Here is a 22,543-nt window from a genome sequence, read left to right as displayed (position 1 = left end):
AGCTCTCCAAGGTTGCAACCCCCCCCCCCCCTTTGTAGCCATGAGGACTAGATACCCACTATTTAATTTAAGCAGAGCCGTGATCCTGTTTTCTGCTCAGACTGCCAGCCAGCTCCTCCATGTTAACATGTGCTTGGGGGGGGGGGGAGTGCATTTGGGACTCTCCATCCATCAAAGCTATTTAAAGTTTTCTGAGTCACTTTCTTTGCAGATGGAAAACAACACTGAGCACTGCGGGGGGGGGGGGATTGTGGTTGGTATGTGCGTGTGAGAGAGAGAGAGACCAAGATACTGAGTGTTTAGTGGAGAGAGCTGTCATTAAACTATCAAGAAAGCTGTTCAAAAGAAAAAATGAATGCCAAAAACAATCCACTGTATTAACATAAAGCACAAGTCAACATGATGGGGGAGGGGGGGAGGCACTTCTATTTTTTAAAGTTCCCCTGGAAAGACTCACACTTACCAAATAAAGAAAAGAAACTCAATTTAATGACTTAGGAGAAAGCTAACATGGAGCTGCTTCCCCCAGCACCCCAAGTCTAAGGATTGCAAAGTGTGGAATTCTTATCCATATCGCTCCGGATCGAGCTCTCTATCTCCAGGGGAAAGATGCACAATCGGCAGAAGCGGAATCCATCAGGAAAGGAGGCCAGTCCACTTATTTTTGCTTGCCAGAAAATCCATTTGGCAACCTCTTAGGTCTTGCATTCAGTAATGCAAGAATTTATCATTGTTAGGCCAGGGCTGCCAAGAACGCAGTCCGTTTAAATCACATCTCTGAGCCCAGCTGGCAGCCGGCATCTCTTATAAACTCATGGCACATGCTAGCCTCCCCCCATTGGCAGACCTGCAGTGATGTCATGGAATGTTCAAACGATAAGGAAGGCAGTGGTTCTGTTTTGCGGCAATGCTCTTGCTGTTTTTTTTCTGTCAAGCTTGGTTCCTAGAATCACCCCTCTGGGTTGCTACCTCTTTTGGAGAAGAAGAGATAGTTTTTCACCCTGATTTCACTACCCGAAGGAGTCTCAGAGGGGCTTCCAGTTGCCTTCCCTTTCTCATCTGCAACAGGCACCCAGAGAGGCAGGTGGGGCTCAGAGAGCTCTGAGAGAAATTACTCTGTGAGAACAGCTGTATCAGGAATGTGACTAGCCCAAGGTGGAGGAAGAGTGGGGAACCAAACCTGGGTCTCCAGATTAGAGGCCACCATTCTTCACCACGACACCAAGGTATTCTTTTGGACAGTCTTGGCCAACATGGGAGCCCAGGGGAGGGTGCAAGGGTTCCTCATGAAGCTACAGTACCCTTTGCTGACAGTATTGAATACAAAAAAGCTTTAGGCCCCGATTTATTCTGGAGATTGTCTTCTTCTTCCAAGAGACAATTCGCTTCTGGAATTCACTGCCACTTTATGTCAACAAATGTAAGGAGGGTAAAACCATGAAGGACAAACAGGAATGCAAACTAAGTTGATGGAGGTTTTTGTTAAAATTGGTTAATCTTTTAATATAGAGCAAACTAATAAGTAATACCTTTTAATAAGGAGGAATGCCAGTAGTAAAATGTATAATAGAGAATATGCTGGGGATCTTGTATGTAACTAAAAATCTAGAAAGTATTTTGTGAGAAACATGATTTGTTCTATATTTTTTTTAAATCTCTACAATGTTTAATTTGAAACTTACTTTCTTTTTCTGTATTGACTCTACATTTTGGAAAATAAAACAAAATTTTCAAAAAAAAAATGCAAACTAAGTGAAACCTCCCTGTTTAGAGGCATCCTACCTTAGAGTATGCAGAGGCCAATGCCATATGCAGGGTCCAACATCAAAGGAAGCCAATTAAGGACAGGCTGTGTTTGTGAGCTTCCGGAAGCACCCGGACTAGACAAATCTTCATACAGTGCCCAATCAACTATTTGTTTGTTTAATTAATTTAATTAATTAAAAATGCAAACTAAGTGAAACCTCCCTGTTTAGAGGCATCCTACCTTAGAGTATGCAGAGGCCAATGCCATATGCAGGGTCCAACATCAAAGGAAGCCAATTAAGGACAGGCTGTGTTTGTGAGCTTCCGGAAGCACCCGGACTAGGCAAATCTTCATACAGTGCCCAATCAACTATTTGTTTGTTTAATTAATTAATTTATACCCCACCTTCAATGGGAACCCAAAGCAACTCAGAACATTCTTTCTTTCTACTGTACCCTCACAACAACCCTGTGAGGTAAATTAGGCTTCTGTGGCACAAGAGAGGATTTGAACCTAGACTTCACAGGTATTAATTCAACACTCTTAACCACGACACCACCCTGTCTCTTGCACCAGCTGAAGAGAGTTGAAACCAGCAATTCCAGGGGTTGAATTTATAGCCTTCCAGTGTGTGTTTTCCACTATCCCCCAAGAATCTTGTTCTATCCAAAATGTCGGGGGGCATTCAAGGCACAAGCTAATGCCTGTCCTGCCAAACGATCATTCTTCCATTTCTCCTGCACAAAAAACACATTTTAAAAATCTGTATTCTGGACCAAAACATTCAAAGTGGCACAATTTGAAATTCAAATGAGGCTGCCGAAGACAGCACTGGCCTCTAAACTCTGATTTCATTGAGAATCGGAGCAGACTTTGCAGTTTTTCTCCCCAGCCAAGCTCCGTAAGCATCTTTCTGAGCTTTGATGGGACTTGAAACGTTCTCTCATCTTGAGATCGAAGCAACCAGCTTGCTGACAGGGCTGGTCTTTCTTCAGACCCCTACGATTTGAAAAAGCTCCAGTGTTCCTTGGTGACCGGGCTATGTTCAGAAGGCAAAAACGGGCCAGGATGTTACAAATTACCAGCCTGTTTAAATAAATATGCAAAAAAAAAAAAAACCCATTTCAAAAAAGAGGGCTGTTAATTGAAAAGGGAAATATAAATAGCAAGACGGTGGTCGCTTCTGCTGCAAATTTACTGCGTGCTCAGCTGTGGGAGCCAAACCGGGGAGAAGAAGTTGCTAGAATTGTATTTTGCATTCCTTTTATTACATATCCATCATTGAGGCGAAGAGAAAGTCCAGGGGCGGGAGGTGGACAGACAGACACAATGGACTTTTTTACTTTCATAAAATCTCTTTATTTTTAGAAAATATACCAAGCTGCTACATCCATCACTGGTAGAAGTTCAGAGTGCAGCATTTGACCACTAGAACCCTGTTCTGCACGGGAACAAGATGCCCTCAGGGGAGCCCTTCCAGTCTCCGGAACTGCAGCTTCCTTTGGGTGTTTCACAAAGGAGCCTTGGGTGGCACAGCGAGAGCCAAGCCTGAGGAACAGGTGACCGCATAAGAATCCTCCACATTCAGAGGCAGTCAACCAGGGGGCAACATTGGGGGAAGGCCTTGGCCCCTATGCCGTCACGTTGGTCTCCAGCAGAAATGATTGGCCACCGTGTGAGACAGGATGCTGGACTAGATGGACCACTGGTCTGACCCAGCAGGGCTCTTCTTATGTCCTTAGGATGCTGGACTAGAGGGACCCCTGGTCTGACCCAGCATGGCACTTCTTGTGAAGGTTTTAAGACTCTCTACTCTGTTGTTGGCCCTCCAGCAGAACTGGTTGGTCACTCTGTGAGACAGGATGCTGGACTAGATGGACCAATGGCCTGATCCAGCATGGCTTTTCTTAAGTATGGCCGGCTGGCCTATCAAATCAGGAAAGACCTAGGGAATACAGTTTACGGTCACGCCTAATTTAATTAGTCTTAATTATATGATGATTTTATCTGTTTTGTTGCACTTGGTAATATTCTGTATTAACTGTTAAGCTCGCAATCCCGATCGTATCACCTAGCCTATTTTATGGCTTATATTGTTTGACTGAATTGGTTCAGTCACTATGTTTGATCTTTGATTTGCTCAGTGACCATATTAAGCCTTCTAGTGTCTGATCCAGCCGGGCTCTTCTTACATCCTTACGCTACAGGGTCTGTGATTGCTGGTGGTTTGTGGTGGATCAGATCTTTCAGTGCTCTCTACTCTAAAAACTTCCTTTGGGGCTCCCAGTTTGCAGGGAGGGGGGTCTGTTCAAGAACCCCTCCAGTGGTACGGTTAAGCCAGCCACCCTCCATGCGGGCACGTACATGCACCCACCCTCCCAAGGGAGAGGTGAAGGACCACGATTTCACACCCTTTTACAGCCCAACTGTGTCAACAAGGCTGAAGGAAGCTCAAGAGGGCTGCCCTCCACTCCACTCCCTCTAGGTACCTGTATCAGCACAGAAAGGGAAACGGCTCCTTCCAGTTGGGAACAAACAAGCCATCCTCTATGGCCAGCTCTTTGCCCACCTGTGGGCCTTGGCTGCTGCCCCATAAGTCCAACTCTTGACACCAACTCATGGAAATGTCAGGGAGCTGTTCCAGCACAGCCCAGATGGCTCTTTTGCTAAACACAAGGATTTTAAAAAAGATTATACCTATCAAAGAGCAAATGCTCCATATTTCCCCTGCAAAATGAGGCACCTTCATCACATGTGCCACCCAATCAGGGGCTTCAGTTATTATGTGCTTTATGCTACATGCCTTCTCTACATCACAGATTTTGCTCTGCTGCTGGAAACCGTCCAGGCTGCCCAACTGACCTCCCTTTTCCAGTGGATTTTCCAGTGGACACCAAGTTAAGGATCGGGCACCACTTTCTCTGTTGCACGCCCCGGCTTTCCGAGTAAGGTCATAGCCACACTTTGGCGGTGTTTGGACGCTGGCCAGCCGGGGTCCGAGGCAGTTTCTGTTCACAATGCCAGCAGACGGACCCCGCAGCCAAGGGCCGGAAATGGAATGTTTAAAGTCTAGCCTCATTGTTCAGATGGAACCTGCCCACCTGCAGAGTGCCTTGCGAGCTTAGAGGAAAGGGAGAATACAAAACCCTCTACGCTCAGAGCCTCAGGACAGTTGTAGTGGATCCTACAAAACATCACAGAGCTGGAAGGAAACTCCAGGGTCCTACCCCTGCACCATGCAGGAAACTCACAACTCCCTGCCCTTAATTCCATGCCCAGATGATGTCCCCTCCCCAAAACCAGAAACATCATGTGCTCCACGAACTCAGAAGTCTGCGATGCTTCAGTTGCAACAACTTACGCTCCTGAGCTCATGCACAGCAGGCGCATGCATGTGGCAACAGCCCCCTTTCCTGTGAAAGAGCTAGATTCCAGTCCCGTAGTACCTTAGAGGTCAATGAGGTTTTTGGAGTGGGAGCTTTCAGGGGTGGATGCTACCTTCTCCAGATACGAGTCTCTTCGTAGAGCGTTGAGTCTTTAAAAAGTTGATACCCTGAAATTCGTGTCCATTTCTGAGGCTCCACCGGACTTGTATCTCGCTTTGCTACCGCAGACCAAGAGGACTAACCCTCTAAAACTACTCCGGGTTGAACCGTGCACATTAAGCAGCAAAGATCAGGACCGTGACACGCCAACACAGGAGCCAGCAGCCCTACCCAGAATTGCCAAATCCACAGAGGGCAGTTGTGCGCTGTATTCAGTTTCCCTTTTGTTTTTATCCTTTTGGTGGCGTTGGGAATGTTAGAAGAAGGGTAAAGAAGGGCATTTGCTCTCCAACTCCTCTTATTTGCCTTCATAACGACAGATCTGAGGGCAGATTGAGTCGACGCAAGAGAGGCTAGAACCAGGGTCCCCAGGGAGGTGTCTGTAGGCATTGTGGCAACTGGCTACATGGTGCGTGCCAATTTTTCTTAGAAAATGGGTGGGGCTACAGGCAAGGTTTGCCCGGAATGGCTTCTGATTGGCTATTCGAGATTTTGATTGACTGTACCGATTTTTAACCACAGTGCTTTGGCAGCAGCGGCCGTTACAAGACACGGATCTTCTACGTGTGGCTGTTGTGAAGGGGCAGCAGGCATTTTGTGGCAAGACGCCAAACAAAAAGGGAACAAAAACCGAACCGGAGAGAACAAGCCAGGAACCCAAAGGTTGAGCAGCAAAATAGATTCAAATTTAAATATACGTATTCATCATAAAGTGCTGCTAAGAAGATTAAAAACATGGAAACCCAAAGAATTAGGGTATGTGCAATATTGCACATACAGTGGTTGCACGTGGCATGATCATAGACCAGGGGTAGTCAAATTGCGGCCCTCTTAATGTGAACTTTATATTTGTGGTATAATTTTCATTTATTTTGCGGCTCAACCTTTGGGATCCTGAACCATTTCGTGGCAACGCCCACCACGCGGTGTGGGGGTTCCAAAAGGTTCCTGCTGGCTCGAAAAATTGGGGGACCCCTGGGCTAGAAACTCGCTCTTTTCATTTCCAAAGGAAAACTGCCCTCCTGAGCCACAGTGACCTGGTTCTTCCTCAGACGACACCCTCCATAAAGTGATGGGGAAGAGGGCTAATGAGCTACCCTACTGCTATGGCACAAGACAGGGGGTTACAGAACCGCCTTCCCTTAGCAAAGGACGACAAAGCTGCTTCATTTGCCAGGACTCAGACCAAGGGCTGGAGGACTTCTCGGTCCAAAGCTGCTCAAAGGGAAGGTCATGGCCACCCTTGGGCGGGACCGATGCTGGCGAGCAGGGACCTGAGGCAGTTTCTGCTTCCCATCACCAACACACAGATCCCGCACCCAAGGACCAGAAATGGAATGTATAAAGTCTAGCCCCGATGTTCCAGGTGGGACTTTAGGGGGCATCTAAAGGATAGGAGAGGGATTAGGAGGGGCAAAACCGCCCAAATGCCCCTCTTTCCCCTAGCGATGCGCTAATACTGATTTGGCCCACGGTTGCTAACCCCCAATAAATAGCAGGCTAGATACAAAAATAAAAAGCACCCAGGGGCTAAAAGCCACCCTGGCATCCTAAAGGTGCTGACGTATTTACAAGGACTAAAAATAAATAAATATATATATATATATATAATATTTAAACTGGCAGTGTACCGCTGGAGCAATGCTCACACCTATTCTAAAAGCACCGTTTCTACTGAGACCTGGCTGAGCAGGGTGGGGGGGTCCTTCAACCTCCCCCCCCCCCAATTTTAAAGCTGAAAACACTGAGGCCTGCCTCTGGAGTAGCTCTTTGTGACGATTGCTACAGAGACCTTCTCCGTTCAGAGGCAGTCTATCTGGGAATACCGGAAGATGCTGGGAGGAAGCAAGGTGGGAAGATCCTCTTCTTCACACCCTACTCGGGGGCTTTGTAGAAGAACAGAGCTGACCTCTGTCGGACACAAGACGCTGGGCCAGGGGGAACCTTTGATTGCCTAGCCAAGCCAGTGGCAGAGATAAGAAACCTGACTTCAGGCCCGTCCTTCTGGTTCCAAGGAACAATAATCTCTGCTGTTAGACAGTTCTGGAGAGGCAGCACATGCATTCTCTAAATAAATTAATATTTGAAATAAATAGGGGGAAACGCACCAGGCGTATTGGGTGTGCAGGGCCACAAAGGCAGGAATGTACCGGTCGTGATTTAAAATCCTCTCGAGGTTATGGCAGTGACGGAGGAGTCGTTGGCTAAGGGCATTCATTCCATGCGCTCTCCTTGAGCACAAGCAATGCAACTGTGCCAGCTAGCCTTTTATGCTTTGTTTGTAGCACCTGCACCACCCCAGCACTCTCTGCTGTGCAGGGAAGTTTCTACCACGTAAATTCACTAATGCTGGTGGAGTTGTACCAGGGATAAAACCCACCCTGCGGGTCTCCACTGTGACACTTCCTGCGTTTGCACACCCCTGTTCCCCGAGGAAGCTCAGGGCAACAAACGAGGAAGCGATCCCCACAACAACGCTGCCAGGTAAACTTTGCGGAGAGAAAAAGTGCCTGACCCAGCAAGTGGGGATTCGAACCTGGGACTCCCCTGTCCTAATCCGAAGCTCTACCCACTACACTGCACTGTATTGCTGCTCCATTGTAGCTCACCTCCCGAAATGGGGCCTGTGGACCAAGCCCCTTTGACCGCCAGATCACGAACGTGGCCGCCGGGGAGCGTGGTCAGTGGCTTTTTAGATGCCCGTTGGCATTCGAGTTCATCTCCTGGTGGAACCGACTCCTCCAGGCGTGGTATTTTTTTAAGCTTTTTCTCCGGGCGAAGCGGCAGATGCTGACCATGAAGACCCAAGAAACGGCATACATGATCACCCCTCCGAGTTTGATGAACCACTTGGGCTTGGGGGACATCAACACGCAGTACATCAGCCGGGCCCCGACCCCGATGCGCACGCCCGCAAAGAGCACGATGAAGAAGAAGTCCACCACGTCCCCCGTGAAGCTATGGTAGAGCCCCTTCTCCCGAAGGAACCACCGGGCCTGCAGGAGCGGGTTGGTGATCTCGCTGCCGAAGATGACGGCGTTGACCTCTGCCGCCGACTCGCCCAGGACTAGGGACACGGCGATCCCGGCAATGCTCACCGTGTGATGGGCGAGCATCAGCGCCCCTTCGGCCTGGAAGTAGACGCACCAGCCCAAGTCGAACAGGAAGTAGCCCAAGCTCATGCACAGTGCGTGGACCTGGAGAGGGGTGTTCGGCGATCCTGGAAGGAAAAACAGAAGTCAGGCGGCTCTGTGCTCAGAGAATTAACAGCCAATCAGGTCTCTAATGGCCAATTGGAAGCCCTGCTGGGCAGGACTCCCCCTGACTCTTCCCCCCAACATGTCCTAGCATTATTGTCTTTTCCAGTGACTCTTGTCTTGCATGATGTGGCAGAAGTACAATGGCCTCAGGTTGGTCTTTTTAGGTTCTACGGAGCGTTTAGGCCTGTAAAACTCTCCTCCAGTGCCACGTTTCAAGCTAACCCCTGCTCTACTTGATGCTTTTTGAGATGAGTTGACCACAGCGGTCCGTAATATTCTGAGCATGGACAAACCGCAGATCTGTCAGTCGGCACAGCAATATTGGCTTTTTCCCAGTACACAGAACTCGCTTGATTCAAATGGGTAGCCTTGTTGGTCTGAAGGAGCACAATAAAATCAGAGTCCAGTGGCACCTTTAAGACCAACAAAGGTTTATTCAAGACGTGAGCTTTCGAGTGCAAGCACTCTTCCTCAGACAAAGAACTCCCTACATGACAGTGGGAATATTTAACTTTTGCTTTATATTCCCACTGTCATGTAGGGAGTTCTTTGTCTGAGGAAGAGTGCTTGCCCTCGAAAGCTCACGCCCTGAATAAATCTTTGTGGATCTTAAAGATGCCACTGGACTCTGATTTTATTGTACAGAACTGGCTTGTTTTACTAGCTCTACAATGACATTTTTGGGACCGGCTAACTGGCATTCCACCCAAGGGCAACCAGTGAGGACGTACCCGGATAGGACATCGGCCATGGGCCGTCAATGAACCCGATGTAGCCAGAGAGGCAGGTGGCCAGGACCCCGTGCGTCAGAGTCACCAGTCGGCAGCTCCACTCGTAGGTGCGCTCCTTGTACCGATGGCAGGACCACACGTAGAGGAAGAACCAGCCCGTCAGGCTGAAGGTCACCCGGAGGAACACAGAAGTCGCCATGCTGTAACGGGATAGACAGGAAGTAAGAATCATAGAATCATAGAATAACAGAGCGGGAAGGGACCTCATGGGTCATCTAGTCCAACCCTCTGTGCTATGCAGGACGTAGAATGTTGGGCCGGGACAGAAGAGACCTAGGTTCAGATCCCTACTCTGCCGTGTTTACTCTGCCGTGTCATCACAAGAATCCTAAACTGAATTGCCCCCTCCTAGACCTATTGAGTTCCATGTGCTCAGAAGGGGGGAACTCTGCTAAGGATCACTCCTTGCCTTTTGCTGAACAGCGCCAGCAAGACTCAATGGAAAACAGGCCGGGCAAGAGACAGCGCTCAGGGCTGGAGATCGTTTCCCAAAATCTGGGCACCAGGGACCAAAGGCCTTTGAGCATGTACAGAGTGTCTTACTTTTGTGAAGGAGATACTTCTTCACCCGCACAGAGATTGCTCGGCATGTCGGGAAATCCAGACGCCTCCATCTCCCCTCGGCTCACCTGCCCGAGGTGTTAGTGGCCGAGAGGCCCTGCAAGAAAAGGTAGAAAGGGAGATGAAGCCTGTGGGATGCCTTCATGCGCAGGAGTGCAGTGTGACACCAAAGGAACGCTCATGACCCGCCAAGCCCATTCCACTGGATTTTTAATTTCTGACATTCCGTCCTTTGATCCTGGCAACTGGTTGGGAAGATAATATCCGCTGGGGCCAGTCAAATCCTGGCAAAGTTGCCTTCTACTGAATCAGCCCCTGGGTCCCTCAAGGTCAGTACCGCCTACTCAGACTGGCAGCAGCTCTCTAGAGTCACAGTCTTTCACATCACCTGCTGCCTGAGCCTTTTACCTGCGGATCCTGGGAAATGAACAGGTGGCCTTCTGCACTGAGCCACAGCCCTTCCCTGGTTCTGCCGGATCAGGCCGATGGCCCATCTAGTCCAGCATCCCCTTCCCTGCAGGGCTAGTTTTTTTGTTTTGTTTTTCTTTTCCTCCAGGGAAACCCACCAGTGGGCCCTGCCAGCTGCTCCCTGAAGGGGGACTCTCCGCCTCTGGACCCCCAAGTCCCGTTCATCGGTGACCAGCAACAGGCGGCAATAAACGCGTCCGTCACCAACCCGCCCTACATCGCCTTCCACGGGGGCATCACCCGGCCTTTGTGCGGGGCAGGACTTCCTCCTGCAGGTCTGGAATGGACTGCAAATCCGTTTAATAGGATGATCTCGCCTAGCGGACGGGGGAGGCGGCGGAGGAGCTCTCCCTCTCCTCGGCCCCCGCCTGCAACCCTCTCGCGGGAGCGGGCGGCCTCTGCCCGGGGACCCTGGCCCCGTTTCGCCTGCGCCGCGGGCTCTGCGCTCTGCGCTCTGCACATGCTCGCCGCGCTCCGTGCCCGCCCTCCGTGTCGCCCCCAAGGCCTCCGCGGGCGGACCCCGCACCCGCAAAAGAGCCCGGGCGCCCCCTGCTGCTCCCGCGGGAGGCGGTCTTGGGGAGAGGCGCGGGCGCCCCTCGGCGAGGTTACCTGGCGGCGCGTGGGGCCGGGCCCGAGAGCAAGGCAGGCCGGCCTGGCCGCGGCCGGTGTCCCGCTCGGCTCCTCCGCCCCCGGGAAGCCAGCCAGGCAGGCGGCGCGCTGGGCGGCCGAGATCACCGAGTGATCGCCTCGCAGGCGGAGCGCAGCCCGGCTTAGGGTCACCTGCCGGTGGGGAGGACGGATCGCAGCGGCGCCCAGAGCGGAGACAAGCGGGCGGCGGCACCGGGGCAGCGAAAGGGGTCGGAGGATGCCGCCTCCCGGCCGGGAAATTACGGGGGGGGCTAGGAGGAGGAGAGACCCTAGCCAGGTGTGCTTCAAAGCAGGGTGGGTGGGAGCGATCTCTGCCGTCCGCAGGGCAGGTGCGCAACTGACCAGAAATCCGTGCAGGATAAAGGTTGGGAAATTCTGGAGATCGGGAGCTTGGGAAGAGCAAAGGGGTGTTCTTGGGGGGGGGGGGGAGAGATTTGTAGGGGGTGATGGCATGGAATCCACCCTCCAGAGGAGCAGGGGATCGCTTGTAATCCTGGGAGAGGTTCAGGCCCTTCCTGGAGGTTACAACAAACAGACAAGAACTGGGGCTAACCTATGGCAGGGTTGGCCAATCTGCAGATGTCCATGGACTACAATCCCCATGAGCCACTGTCAGGTACTGTGCTACTTCTGACTAGGCCAGTGATTGCCAAACTGGCTCTCCAGATGTCCATGGACTACAATTTCCATGAGCCCCTGCCAGCATGTGCTGGCAGGGGCTCATGGTAATTGTAGTCCATGGACATCTGGAGAGCCATAGTTCGGCCACCTATGGGATTGTAAATTCTTCCTTCCCTGGATCACTGAGCGGGCGATGTGCTGCTTGGAAAAGTACAATTTGAGGTAATAAATCGCTTTGGGGAGAATTATTCTGAGTCAATTTGTTATTTATTCCCTTGAGGAACTGGGAATAACTACCAGGTCCTCACTGGGATTTGAACTAACTTGTTGGATTTTTGCCTGAACTATTTTTTTTTGTATTGTGTGTATTACACTATTGTACACAAATAGAGAGTATTGTATAGTGATTACACAGGATTGTCTTTCTGATGCTTTAGAAATGACTTTTGCAGTTCTGGAGGTAGTGTTGACAGTACATTCAGAGCCACTATTCCACAGCCCTCCCCCCATTTTTCCCTGGTGTTTCCCACCTGGAGGTTGGCAACCCTAGCCATGACCCCAGCTCTCCAAGCCCAGCAGTCATCAGGCCAGGGACACTTTCGGGCCACGTGTCAAAGGGGAGTGCCTGAAATGAATGACAGAGAATGACAACTGGCATACAGTCATTTGGGAGGAACTGGGGTGATCTGTCACACCCTCTCTCTGCATCTCCCTACCCGAGACGATTTCTAGCAAACCGGGGCGTGGTCTGTTTCCCTGCCCGGATGTGGCCTGACTCATGTCCGAGCATCATTCTGCGATGGCAGTTTGAGCGCATGAGTATAACATGATTCCATGCGCCTTCTCACAGGACATTCCACCGGAGTGAGCTAAGAGTGCCCAGTCCACGTGCCAAGCCACGGGTCTACCCCTTAGGAGTTGTGCCAATAACTTTGTGGGTATCCTTTTATTCTGGTGGTAGTGCACCTGATCCTGTGTTGAGCAAGGGGTTGGACTAGATGGCCTGTATGGTCCCTTCCAACTCTATGATTCTGTGATTCTGTGATTCTATGACCTGTGTGTGTACTCTGGGGTGTCAAGTTCCTCCTGACTCATGGTGACCCTCTGAATGAAGGTGCCCCAAAAAGGCTGAGAACGTTTATCTGAGAAAAATCCGCCTCAAAACTGACCAAACCTCCCTCCTCAGGTTTTAATTTTTAATTTAAAACCTAAATGTAATATTATATTCCATATTGTAAGTATTGGAATTGTGTTTTTTTTTTTTTACTTTTGATGTTACCTGTCGTGAGCTGACTAGGGAATGGCAGGCTATAAGAATGTATTAAAAGAATAATAAGAATAATTATTATAATTATTGTTATTCATCCTTGCTCTGGCCTTGCAAACTGAGGGCTTTGACATTGATTGGGTCAATCCACCCCATGTTGGGTCTTCCTCTTTTCCTACCAGCTTCCGTTTTTCCTGGCTTGATTGTCTTGTGCAGAAATGATTGCATTCTCATTGGCGTCAAAAAGGATGTGGACAAAATGGAGAGGGGGTGGAGGAGAGTGACGAGGGTAATCCGGGGCCTGGGGAGGAAAGGTGGAGGAACTTAGGAACGTTCAGCCTGGAGAAGAGGAGGTGGAGAGGGGACATGATTGTTCTCTTTAAGGATCTTATTCTTTAAGCAGCTGGTGCTTTGCTCCTGTACATATTTATACTCTGCCTACACTGAGAACAGTTTTGATTGGAAAAACTGAACTTAGCCAAAGAGATGGGAGGCTGAACCATACTTTTCCTCTTCTCATTCCACAATCCAAATGGGCTACTTCCTTTTGAAGCCCTGTTCTTCCCATTGTTGCATCGTTAAGCCACCCCCCCCCCAGCTGCTAAGGGCAAGGGAATCTTTTTCGATGAGCCTCAGAAACAATTTATTGAACATTTTGTCATATTAAAAAAAAACATAAATAAAAATAAACTGTTGCCACATGCCCCAAGCTTCATGAAACAAGGAAAGCTCAGAAGGAGGAAGGGGTCATATAAATAAATAAATAGGACACAAACAAACAGAAATGATCCAAAGGTACATGGCTGTCACCGTCTTGCAGGGGTGGCGTTGGAGCTGAGTGCCTGGTGCTGATCGTGCCTCTGCCACAGACTCCCTCAGCGGCCTTAGGTAAGTCACATTTTTCTGCCCCACGCCTGCCATCTGTGGGCCATAGTCCTGGCAGAGGGAACAGGACTGGGGTGAGGGTGGCGTAGATCTCTTGTGGATGCTAAAGGCGTACAAGCACACGGGCAGAGACTGCATTCTCTGTCTTCAAGTTGAAATGAGGCCAAGGACCGATTTAGGTACAGGGGAAGGGCAGGATCTGTGTCTTGTCGTCTTCCACCCCCCAAAGTCTCCCTTAACTTCTCTGCCTGAGTTCTAGATAAGGGGGCAACTGCAGCCAGACCTGGAGAATTTGCTTTGTTAAGCTTTATATTTGTGTCTTTACAACCCTGCAAAAACCTAACTGGGTCACACTCTAGTGCAGCACGCTGGGTGCAGTGACCTTCTCTCTGTGCCCGGCCTCCTGCCAGGCACCAGACTGAGTTGCCCCAGACCAGCGCTCACTCGGGACTCTGATCTGTCCAGGAAATCAGTGGGCAAGTGTGTACACGGGCATCGACCCATCTGTCGGCTTCACAGGCCCATGGAGTTTCTGGCCAAACCCTTTCCTCCTACATGTATTCGTTATCCTGCTTCAACTCTCCTTCAGGGACCACCAGACCCTCCCAGAGTTCAAGCAGGACCTCCTAACCGCGCCTCTCAAGATGCCCCGTGTGATTTCTCACAATTATTTCTAAGCCGGGCACCAGGGTGCCCTCGAAGTCCCGGTTAACACGTGGGCAGATGCCCGTTGCTTTTCGGCGGCTCTGCCCCCCTTTGCCAAGCAGAGCGTCTCTTCTTCACTTTCCTCCGGGCAAACCGGCTGATGTCCAGCATAAAGGCCCAGGACACGGCGTACATCACCAGGACCCCCATCTTCAGCATCCAGAACGTCTGCGTCGAAGCCAGGACCACGCGCATAATCCATGCTCCCCCGACGATCCGCAGCGCCACGAAGAGCACCACAAAGAGGAAGTCCACCACGTCGCCCGCCAGGCTGGGGTAGCGGCCCGCCTCCCTCAGGAACCAGCGGACCTGCAGCAAGGGGTTGGTGATCTCGCTCACAAAGAGGACGGCGTTGACTTCGGTGGCCGACTTGCCCAGCAGCAGCACCAGCACCAGGCCGCTCACGCTAAGCAGGTGGTGGGAAAGCATCAGGTCGCCCTCGTTGCCGAAGAAGAGGCACCAGCCCAGGTCGAAGAGGAAGTAGCCCAGGCTCAGGCACATCAGGCACACCTGGAGAGCTGTGTTGGGGTGGCCTAGAAGAGACGGAAAAGCAGTGGGCGTGATTCACCGGCATAATGAGAATGTCCTGCAGGGGGCGGCGGAGGACGTGCGAATTTAGCATAGTTAGACCAGGAACTTCCTGGTGTTTTTCTCAAATGTTTTATTTTCTCTGATGCCCTGATTGGCTCAACTGGAGACTTCTTGTTCCTTGAAAACCCTCCCGCCCTCATTCCCTCCAGGACGTTTAATTTCACATGCCTCGGATTGTGCGCCGTCAATGTGCTTTAGGGTCAGTTGCAGTTAGCATTTGGATGGGAGACCACGATGGCAGCACTTTATACACACTGGAACCATAGAGCTAGAAGGGGTCCTACAGGCCATCTAGACCCACCCACAAGCATCCATGAGAAGGATCTGTCCAGCCGCTGCTTGAAGGCCACCATTGAGGGGGAGCTCCCCACCTCCTGAGGCAGCACATTCCACTGCTGAACTATTCTAGCTGATCTCTATCCTGATATCTAGCCAGTACTGTTCTCCACATAGTTTAAAGCCATTACTGCAGGTCCGATCCTCTGCTGCCAACAGGAACCACTCCCTGCCCTCCTCTAACAACCTTTCCAAGACTTAGACGGCAATGTCCCCTCTCAGCCTCCTCTTCTCCAAGTTAAACGTTCCCAGGTCCCTCAGCCTTTCCTCTTAGGGTCATCCTTGTTCCTCTCCTCTGCACCCTCTCTATTTTGGCCACATCCTTTTTGAAGGTCTCCAGAATAATCATACTCAACTACTCACCTGAATAGATCATATCTTATATCAAGTACTAGGGGCCAAGCTCGTGCATTCAGGAATACAATGGGTGCTAGATTAGGGGTGGGGGTGGGGGTGGAAGGACTCTGTGGATGAACTCCTCCTCCCCCCAGGACCTGGAGAGGCTGCAGGCAGCTGTCATCGGCAGGGGCAGCTCTCACACAGCAGGGATCTGCAGCCTCCAAGCCTCAGAGAAAAGGAGGAGGGGGTGGTCAGGGGTGGGAGACAGAAGGTGATTGGCTGGCTGCTGGACAGACAGGCAAGCTGGTTGGAGGAGGAGGCACTCAGAGGCGGGACAGCCACCCTGAGTGGGTGTTAAGCGCTGAGTGGCACTTAAGCCATGAGACCAGCTCCTCCTCCAAGCCCTTACCAGAAATACGTGGAACAGATTTATAGCAGTTGTAGGCTTACTTGTCCAGAATTTAGCACAATGTATTTTTGCCACTAAAAACAGGAGGGTTATTCCTTCCTTGTCATTTCTCTGAATGCCGAGTAGTCTTCTATATGCCCCCCCCCCCAATAACTGGGTCAAGCTTGAAGGCTCAAAATACTCTGTTTTTTCTCAGTACTAGGCTTGACATTCAACATTTGTTGAAATTCCAAATGATTCACCATCATCTAAAGGTTGTCCATAAAACCTGCTGCCTCCTGCTTTCCCCCTCTAGCAATATGGCTGAATGTGCTTTATTGTGCTGGGGATTGGTAAACAGCCAATGGGAAGCGTCAACGATGCCCTTTTGCCTGGCTGGCTGCCCTTACTAAGCCTCCGGGCAAACCGGTATCTGCCTTTGCATCTACCACCTGGGAGACTTGACTAATTATTCCATATAATAAGAATTGCATAGGGCTTCCCTATGGTCCCTAGGAATTCTACCCTTCAGCTTCTCTGCCTTGCTTTCAAGGCAGATGACCAGGACCAGAAACTTGGGCGTGAAGAAGGTGCCTGCCACGTCCCAGGAGGGTCGGTTGTGGCAGGCTGGGAGATCAAGCAGCAGGTGAGTTGCAGGGACTCAGAAAGGAAGGGGAGCGGGCAGGAAGGCTGGGCTGTCAATGTTGGCGGGAACCCTCGATCAGGTGCCAGCGTGAGACCTCAAGGGAAGGGGGCCAGCTGCCTGCTGTGGGCAGAGAAACCCCCACCTTTCCATTGCCAGCACTTGTTCTGGCGAGCAGCGGAAGAAAATTGGGGTGGGGGATGCGCAATGTCGCAGGCACCTTGTGACGTTCTGGGAGCTGGGTAGTATTAACCATAGAGACTGGAGCAGGGGGGTTCCGAGAGTATTGCGGGGGGGGGGGTGACAGGTTCTGCCCCAAAGCAGCTCCTGAGAATCATAGGTGCCAACTCTGGGTTGCAATATGCCTGGAGATTTTTGGGGTGGATCCTGGGGACGGTGGGGCTTGGGGGAGGGGGGGAGAGGGATTTCTGGTGGGCAAGAAAGGCAGGTGAACAGCAACAAACAAACAGACAAACAAATAAATAAAAATCAAGATGTTGTGTGGGGAGGGGGGGTCAGAGGAGTCCCAAGCCCCAATCATTAGAGCTGCAACTAGTGTTGATTTTGGGTTACACTTTCAAAACTTCGAATTTAGATCATTTCACATTTCTATTGTAACGTCTAAGAACATCTAAAGAATCCTAATGAGGCTAGATGGACAGAAATGCTGATTCTGTGAATTTAAGCAGATGGTGAGTGGGTGGGCAGAAGGGATTGTGCATTTGCTGGCAGGGGCTCATGGGAATTGTAGTCCATGGACATCTGGAGGACCACAGGTTGACTACCCCTGCTCTAGGGCCTCAGTCATCCAGCCGGCTTTGGAGTCCACACACAGGCCATGCCCCCATATCCTCTGCTTGTGGGCCTCCATACCCCCCAAAGGTGGGACTCCCATTACGTACCTGCATGAGTCAGAGGCCAGGGCCCGTCGACGAGAGCGATGTAGCCGGAGAGGAAGGTGACGATCAGGCCGTGGGCCAGCGTGACCAGGCGGCAGCTCCATTCCGGGGCACGATGGTCCTGCCACCGCCTAAGGCCTCTGTAGAACGACAGCCAGGTCAGGAGGCTGCAGAACACTTGCAGAATGATGAAGAACATCATTCCTGAATCGAGAGAGGAAGGACAGGAGGATTAATCCAGCGGTGAATCACTGAGACCCAATGTGGGTCGGCAACTCAAGGCTAAAAAATTTCTGGAGATTTGGGGGGTGGGGCTGGAGCCTGGGGAGGGTGGCGTTTGAGTAGTGGACGGTCCTCCTCTGGAAATAAAACCATAGAGCCAAACTGTGGCTGTCCAGATGTTCATGGACTACAATTACCACAAGCTCCTCTCAGCACAGCCAATTGGCAGGGGCTTATGGGAATTGCAGTCCATGGACATCTGGAGAGCCACAGTCTGACCGCCCCTGCCATAGGGTCTGCTCTCCAAAGCACCTTAAAGACTGACAAGGTTTTTGACATATGATAAAGTTCGGAGAGGCAAAACTCCCTTTGTCACATACAAGTAGGAAGGGAGGTCCCATCTCTTGGCTGGATATAAGGACTCCATTCCTGTTTGGATCTGGCAAAGGAGCCTGTACTCCTGAACATCTGCTGATTTCAAGGTGCTGCTGAATTGAAACCTTGGTGGTCTGCAGAATGAAGGGTGGGACTCTGCCCATTTGGATGCTTCTCACACAAGCCAGGTTATTGACCTCTATATATGAGCCCCTAGCATAGTTCATAAAGCCTTGGCCGGGATGGCCCAGAATCTTGTCAGATCTCAGAACTTAAGCAGTGTGACCCCTTCCAATGCCATGATTCTAAATAGGCCAGTTTTGCATTGGGATGCAAAACAATCACAGATATTTGCAGTGTCTCTGGCTGAAGGGAGTCACTGGTTAAACCCTAATTCTCTCTCTCTCTCTCTCTCTCTCTCTCTCTCTCTCTCTCTCTCTTTCTGTGTAGTTCCGGAATCTGGCGAGTCACTTGTCTTGTAAAACCGCATCATATTAGGCTCATAAAAACACCCTTCCTCGAGCAAAAGAATGCAAAGCTCAGCCTGGAAAAAGATTCTCTGCCCCAGCAACCCTGCTCTTGCAAAAGCAATTGTGTCATTCAGTCACTGCCCACAGCAGGCAACGTCACCAAACAGAACGCAGTGCAGTGGCTGCCCCAAAAAGCTGAAATTTGGAGACTAGTGGAAACGACACCTGTTTTTCATAATTTGCTGTGGATTTCTGACCTTCTTGTACCGCCGTGACTAGGGAATGCGCATTCCTTCCCACGTGTGTGATGCTCAGTGAATTCACCAAACCCCAAAGGGTTTTGTTTGAATAAAAAGAAAAGCATGGAGGAATGCCTGTCCTTTATTTCATTCCATTTCCTTACTCTTTTTGACTTTAATTGGATATGTGCTGATTTGGGCTTTATTTCCTTAAGTAGTTTTACCCCACTTGTCATCCCTGGAAAATGCAATTTAAATCAATGGACATAAAAAAAGAGTACAATGACTCACATCCTTGGCTAGTTAACTGCTCCCCCCCCCCATTTCTGGAAATTTTAATCCTTTTATTTTCACTGTTTATGAATTTGGAATAGGGATTTAAAAATTTAGTAAGCACTGAGAGAACTGTGGCTGGCCCAAGGTCACCCATCTGGCTGCATAGAATCATAGAATCATAGAGTTGGAAGGGGCCATACAGGCCATCTAGTCCAACCCCCTGCTCAACGCAGGATCAGCCCAAAGCATCCTAAAGCGTCCAAGAAAAGTGTGCATCCAACCTTTGCTTGAAGACTGCCAGTGAGGGGGAGCTCACCACCTCCTTAGGCAGCCTATTCCACTGCTGAACTACTCTGACTACTACTTTTTCCTGATATCTAGCCTATATCGTTGTACTTGAAGTTTAAACCCATTACTGTGTGTCCTCTCCTCTGCAGCCAACGGAAACAGCATCCTGCATGTGGAGGAGGAGTGGGGAATCCAACCCGGTCCTGGAGATTAGAGGCCACTGCTCTTAACCACGACACTATGCTGGGTCTCAAGCTGTTTGGGATTCTCACTAGGCAGAAAAGTGGGGTAAAAAGCCTAGATCAGAGGTAGTCAAACTGCGGCCCTCCAGATGTCCATGGACTACAATTCCCATGATCCCCCGCCAGGCATTCACTACCCCTGGTAGATGCTAGATGGTTGACAGATGATGAGAGGTGGAGAATGTAAAAAGAGACGGAAAGTGGGAAAGATACAATCTGCCATCGCAGCACTCATAAGCAATTTTAGGATGTGACCTCATCAGTTACAGCTCTCTTTGTTCGGAGAAACTCAGCACTCAGAATCCTGCCGAGGCCTTGCCCCCAGCCAGCCATTAATTAATTAGATCAGCCATTTAAAAAAACCACACAGCTAATTGCCTGAATGAGCTTCACACGACATAATGAGAGCCCAGAATTATCGGCCATTAGAAACACGGGCTGCTTACATAACAGCCGAGATGGGGACCCACGTGCCTCGTCCCACGCAGAGGCTGGGCCTTGAGCCAAGCAGAGGTTTGGGGCAGGGCAGGCTTAGGAAGGGTCTGATCCTGTCCTTCCTTTCCCTCCCCTGAGAGCCAGCATGGTGCAGTGGTTAGGAGTGGAGGTTTCATTCCCTACCTGTTTCACAGGGGGTCTGTTGTGGGGAGAGGAATGGAAAGGTAAGGTGCCTTGGGGCTCATTCGAGTAGTGAAAAGCAGGGTATAAAACAACAGCTCTTCTTCTTCTTCTTCTTCTTCTTCTTCTTCTTCTTCTTCTCCTCCTCCTCCTCCTCCTCCTCCTCCTCTTCCTCCTCCTCCTCCTTCCCCTTCTTCTCCTTCTCCTTCTCCTTCTCCTTCTCCTTCTCCTTCTCCTTCTCCTTCTCCTTCTCCTTCTCCCTTCTCCCTTCTCCCTTCTCCCTTCTCCCTCTCCTTCTCCTCCTCCTTCTTCTTCTGTTGATTGGCTCCAATGCTGGTCTCGTATGTGCCTTAATTCCTGCAGATTGAGGATGGCACCTCAAAGGTGTACTGTGCCATATAGAGTCCACCCTCCAAAACTGACCTCTCTAGTGTGCAGCTGAACTAATTCTGGGGGGGGGGGTCCCACCTGGAAATTGGCCACCCTCATAGTCAGAGCAACTCCAAATGGCTTCAACTCGCCACCCCCTGGCCACAATAAGCAACGATTCTCCAGCCCCCATCAGCCTTTTCAGTGGGTTACCCTAGTTCTGGAGCAGTTATCCTGGAGAGATTCCCGGCCACCTATTGGCTCTCTGCCACCAAAATACTTCTTATCTAACATCACTCTGTCTGCATCGCGTCCATCTCTGCATCCTACCCTGGCTCGGTGTAGCGGCTAAGAGCGGCGGCTTCTAATCTGGCAAGCCGAGTTTGATTCCCCACTCCTCCTCCACACACAGCCAGCTGGGTCATCCTGGGCTCATCACAGCCCTGATAGTGCTGTTCTCACAGAGCAGTCCTGCCAGGGCTCTCTCAGCCCTACCTCCCTCACAGGGGGTCTGTTGTGGGGAGAAGAAAGGGAAGGTGACTGTAAGCTGCTTTGAGACGCCTTTCGGCAGCGAAAAGCAGGGAATAAAAACCAACTCTTCCTCTTCTTCCTGTCCCTTCCTGGGTCTGGGAGAAGCAATCAAAAGGGGGTTGAATTTTAACTCTTTGGGCCAGGGGTAGTCAAACTGCGGCCCTCCAGATGTCCATGGACTACAATTCCCATGAGCCCCTGCCAGCAAATGCTGGCAGGGGCTCATGGGAACTGTAGTCCATGGACATCTGGAGGGCCGCAGTTTGACTACCCCTGCTTTGGACTTTAGAGCAGCATTGAATTGCAGTCCATAGCTTGCCCATTCATGTGTTCTTCACCAGTTGGACATCCCCCCTCCCCTTCTGCCTCCAATGTTCTGTTTCTTTTTTCGGCCACTTTTCTTTCCTTTACACTGTCCTTAAGGGCAGTCAATTAAGGCTGTCACGGCTTGCTGAACAAAATTCCGGTATAATACTTGGTTAATGCTGCTAACGAAAGTTATGAGACAGGCTTTGTTAATCTGGCATTTAGTTCAGCATGCATGATAGACAATTTCTCCTTTGGCTTGCAAGGACTGGTTAATAAACAGGATGTAGGATTTCTAATTTACATATTATTTATTATTGCATATGTCTATGCACACGCAAACTTTTTTGCTTTTTGTTTTTTTGATGAACTGGACTCACTATTTGTCCAGCTGCTTCAGACCAACATGGCTACCCACTGGAATCTTTTTTCTTTTCTTTTCTTGCTGTTATCTTCTTTGTGTGCTCCTGTTATCTGAGGATCCACTTCATTCATGCATCAACCCAGTTGCGATTTTTCCGCCAGGATGTTGCTCAGTAGGGAGTCACACCCTGCTTGCCAAAGTCCCGTAAACTAGCAAGGAATTCCCTATACGTCAAGGTCCTTTTTAGGTCTGTCTGCTCACTCCTAATTCAGTCCCCCTCTGTTTTTCTGCCCCTCTCTCATCCCTGGCAATTTCACATTGAACTGACAATGTACAGAAGCAAATAGGAAAAGGGTGAAATTCCTCAAACACTCACCCGATTCTTTGACAGCAGGGAGGACGATGAAATCCCCAAATATCCTTGAACTGAGTCCAGCTGAAGACCTTCTGGAAAACTCCTCCTGAGGTCAAGTCTGTGTTGCCAAAGGCCGGCTGCTGACCCTCTTCACCTCCCCTCCCCTCCCGAGTGAGAGGAAACCATTTACTTGCCCC

The 22,543-nt window shown here is 50.4% G+C and overlaps 2 protein-coding genes across 2 annotated transcripts; both read right to left on the bottom strand.

The window, feature by feature from the left end:
• Positions 1 to 3,086: 3,086 nt before the first annotated feature.
• LOC143821668 (TLC domain-containing protein 5-like) lies at positions 3,087 to 11,100 on the bottom strand. Its single transcript, XM_077305873.1, has 4 exons — positions 10,982 to 11,100; positions 9,887 to 10,001; positions 9,284 to 9,483; positions 3,087 to 8,512 (listed from the first exon to the last, which is right to left on the bottom strand). Exons 2-4 carry the CDS (start codon positions 9,955 to 9,957, stop codon positions 7,974 to 7,976), a joined length of 810 nt encoding a protein of 269 aa, XP_077161988.1. The 5' UTR covers positions 9,958 to 10,001; positions 10,982 to 11,100; the 3' UTR covers positions 3,087 to 7,973.
• A 3,266-nt stretch (positions 11,101 to 14,366) lies between these two features.
• LOC143821831 (TLC domain-containing protein 5-like) lies at positions 14,367 to 17,896 on the bottom strand. Its single transcript, XM_077306228.1, has 2 exons — positions 17,698 to 17,896; positions 14,367 to 15,031 (listed from the first exon to the last, which is right to left on the bottom strand). Exons 1-2 carry the CDS (start codon positions 17,894 to 17,896, stop codon positions 14,502 to 14,504), a joined length of 729 nt encoding a protein of 242 aa, XP_077162343.1. The 3' UTR covers positions 14,367 to 14,501.
• Positions 17,897 to 22,543: the final 4,647 nt, after the last annotated feature.

Source organism: Paroedura picta, chromosome 12, assembly GCF_049243985.1.
Source record: "Paroedura picta isolate Pp20150507F chromosome 12, Ppicta_v3.0, whole genome shotgun sequence".
Classification (NCBI taxonomy): Eukaryota; Metazoa; Chordata; class Lepidosauria; order Squamata; family Gekkonidae; genus Paroedura; species Paroedura picta.
Note: the sequence above shows the minus strand (reverse complement) of the source record. Positions and strands in the feature narration are given on the sequence as shown.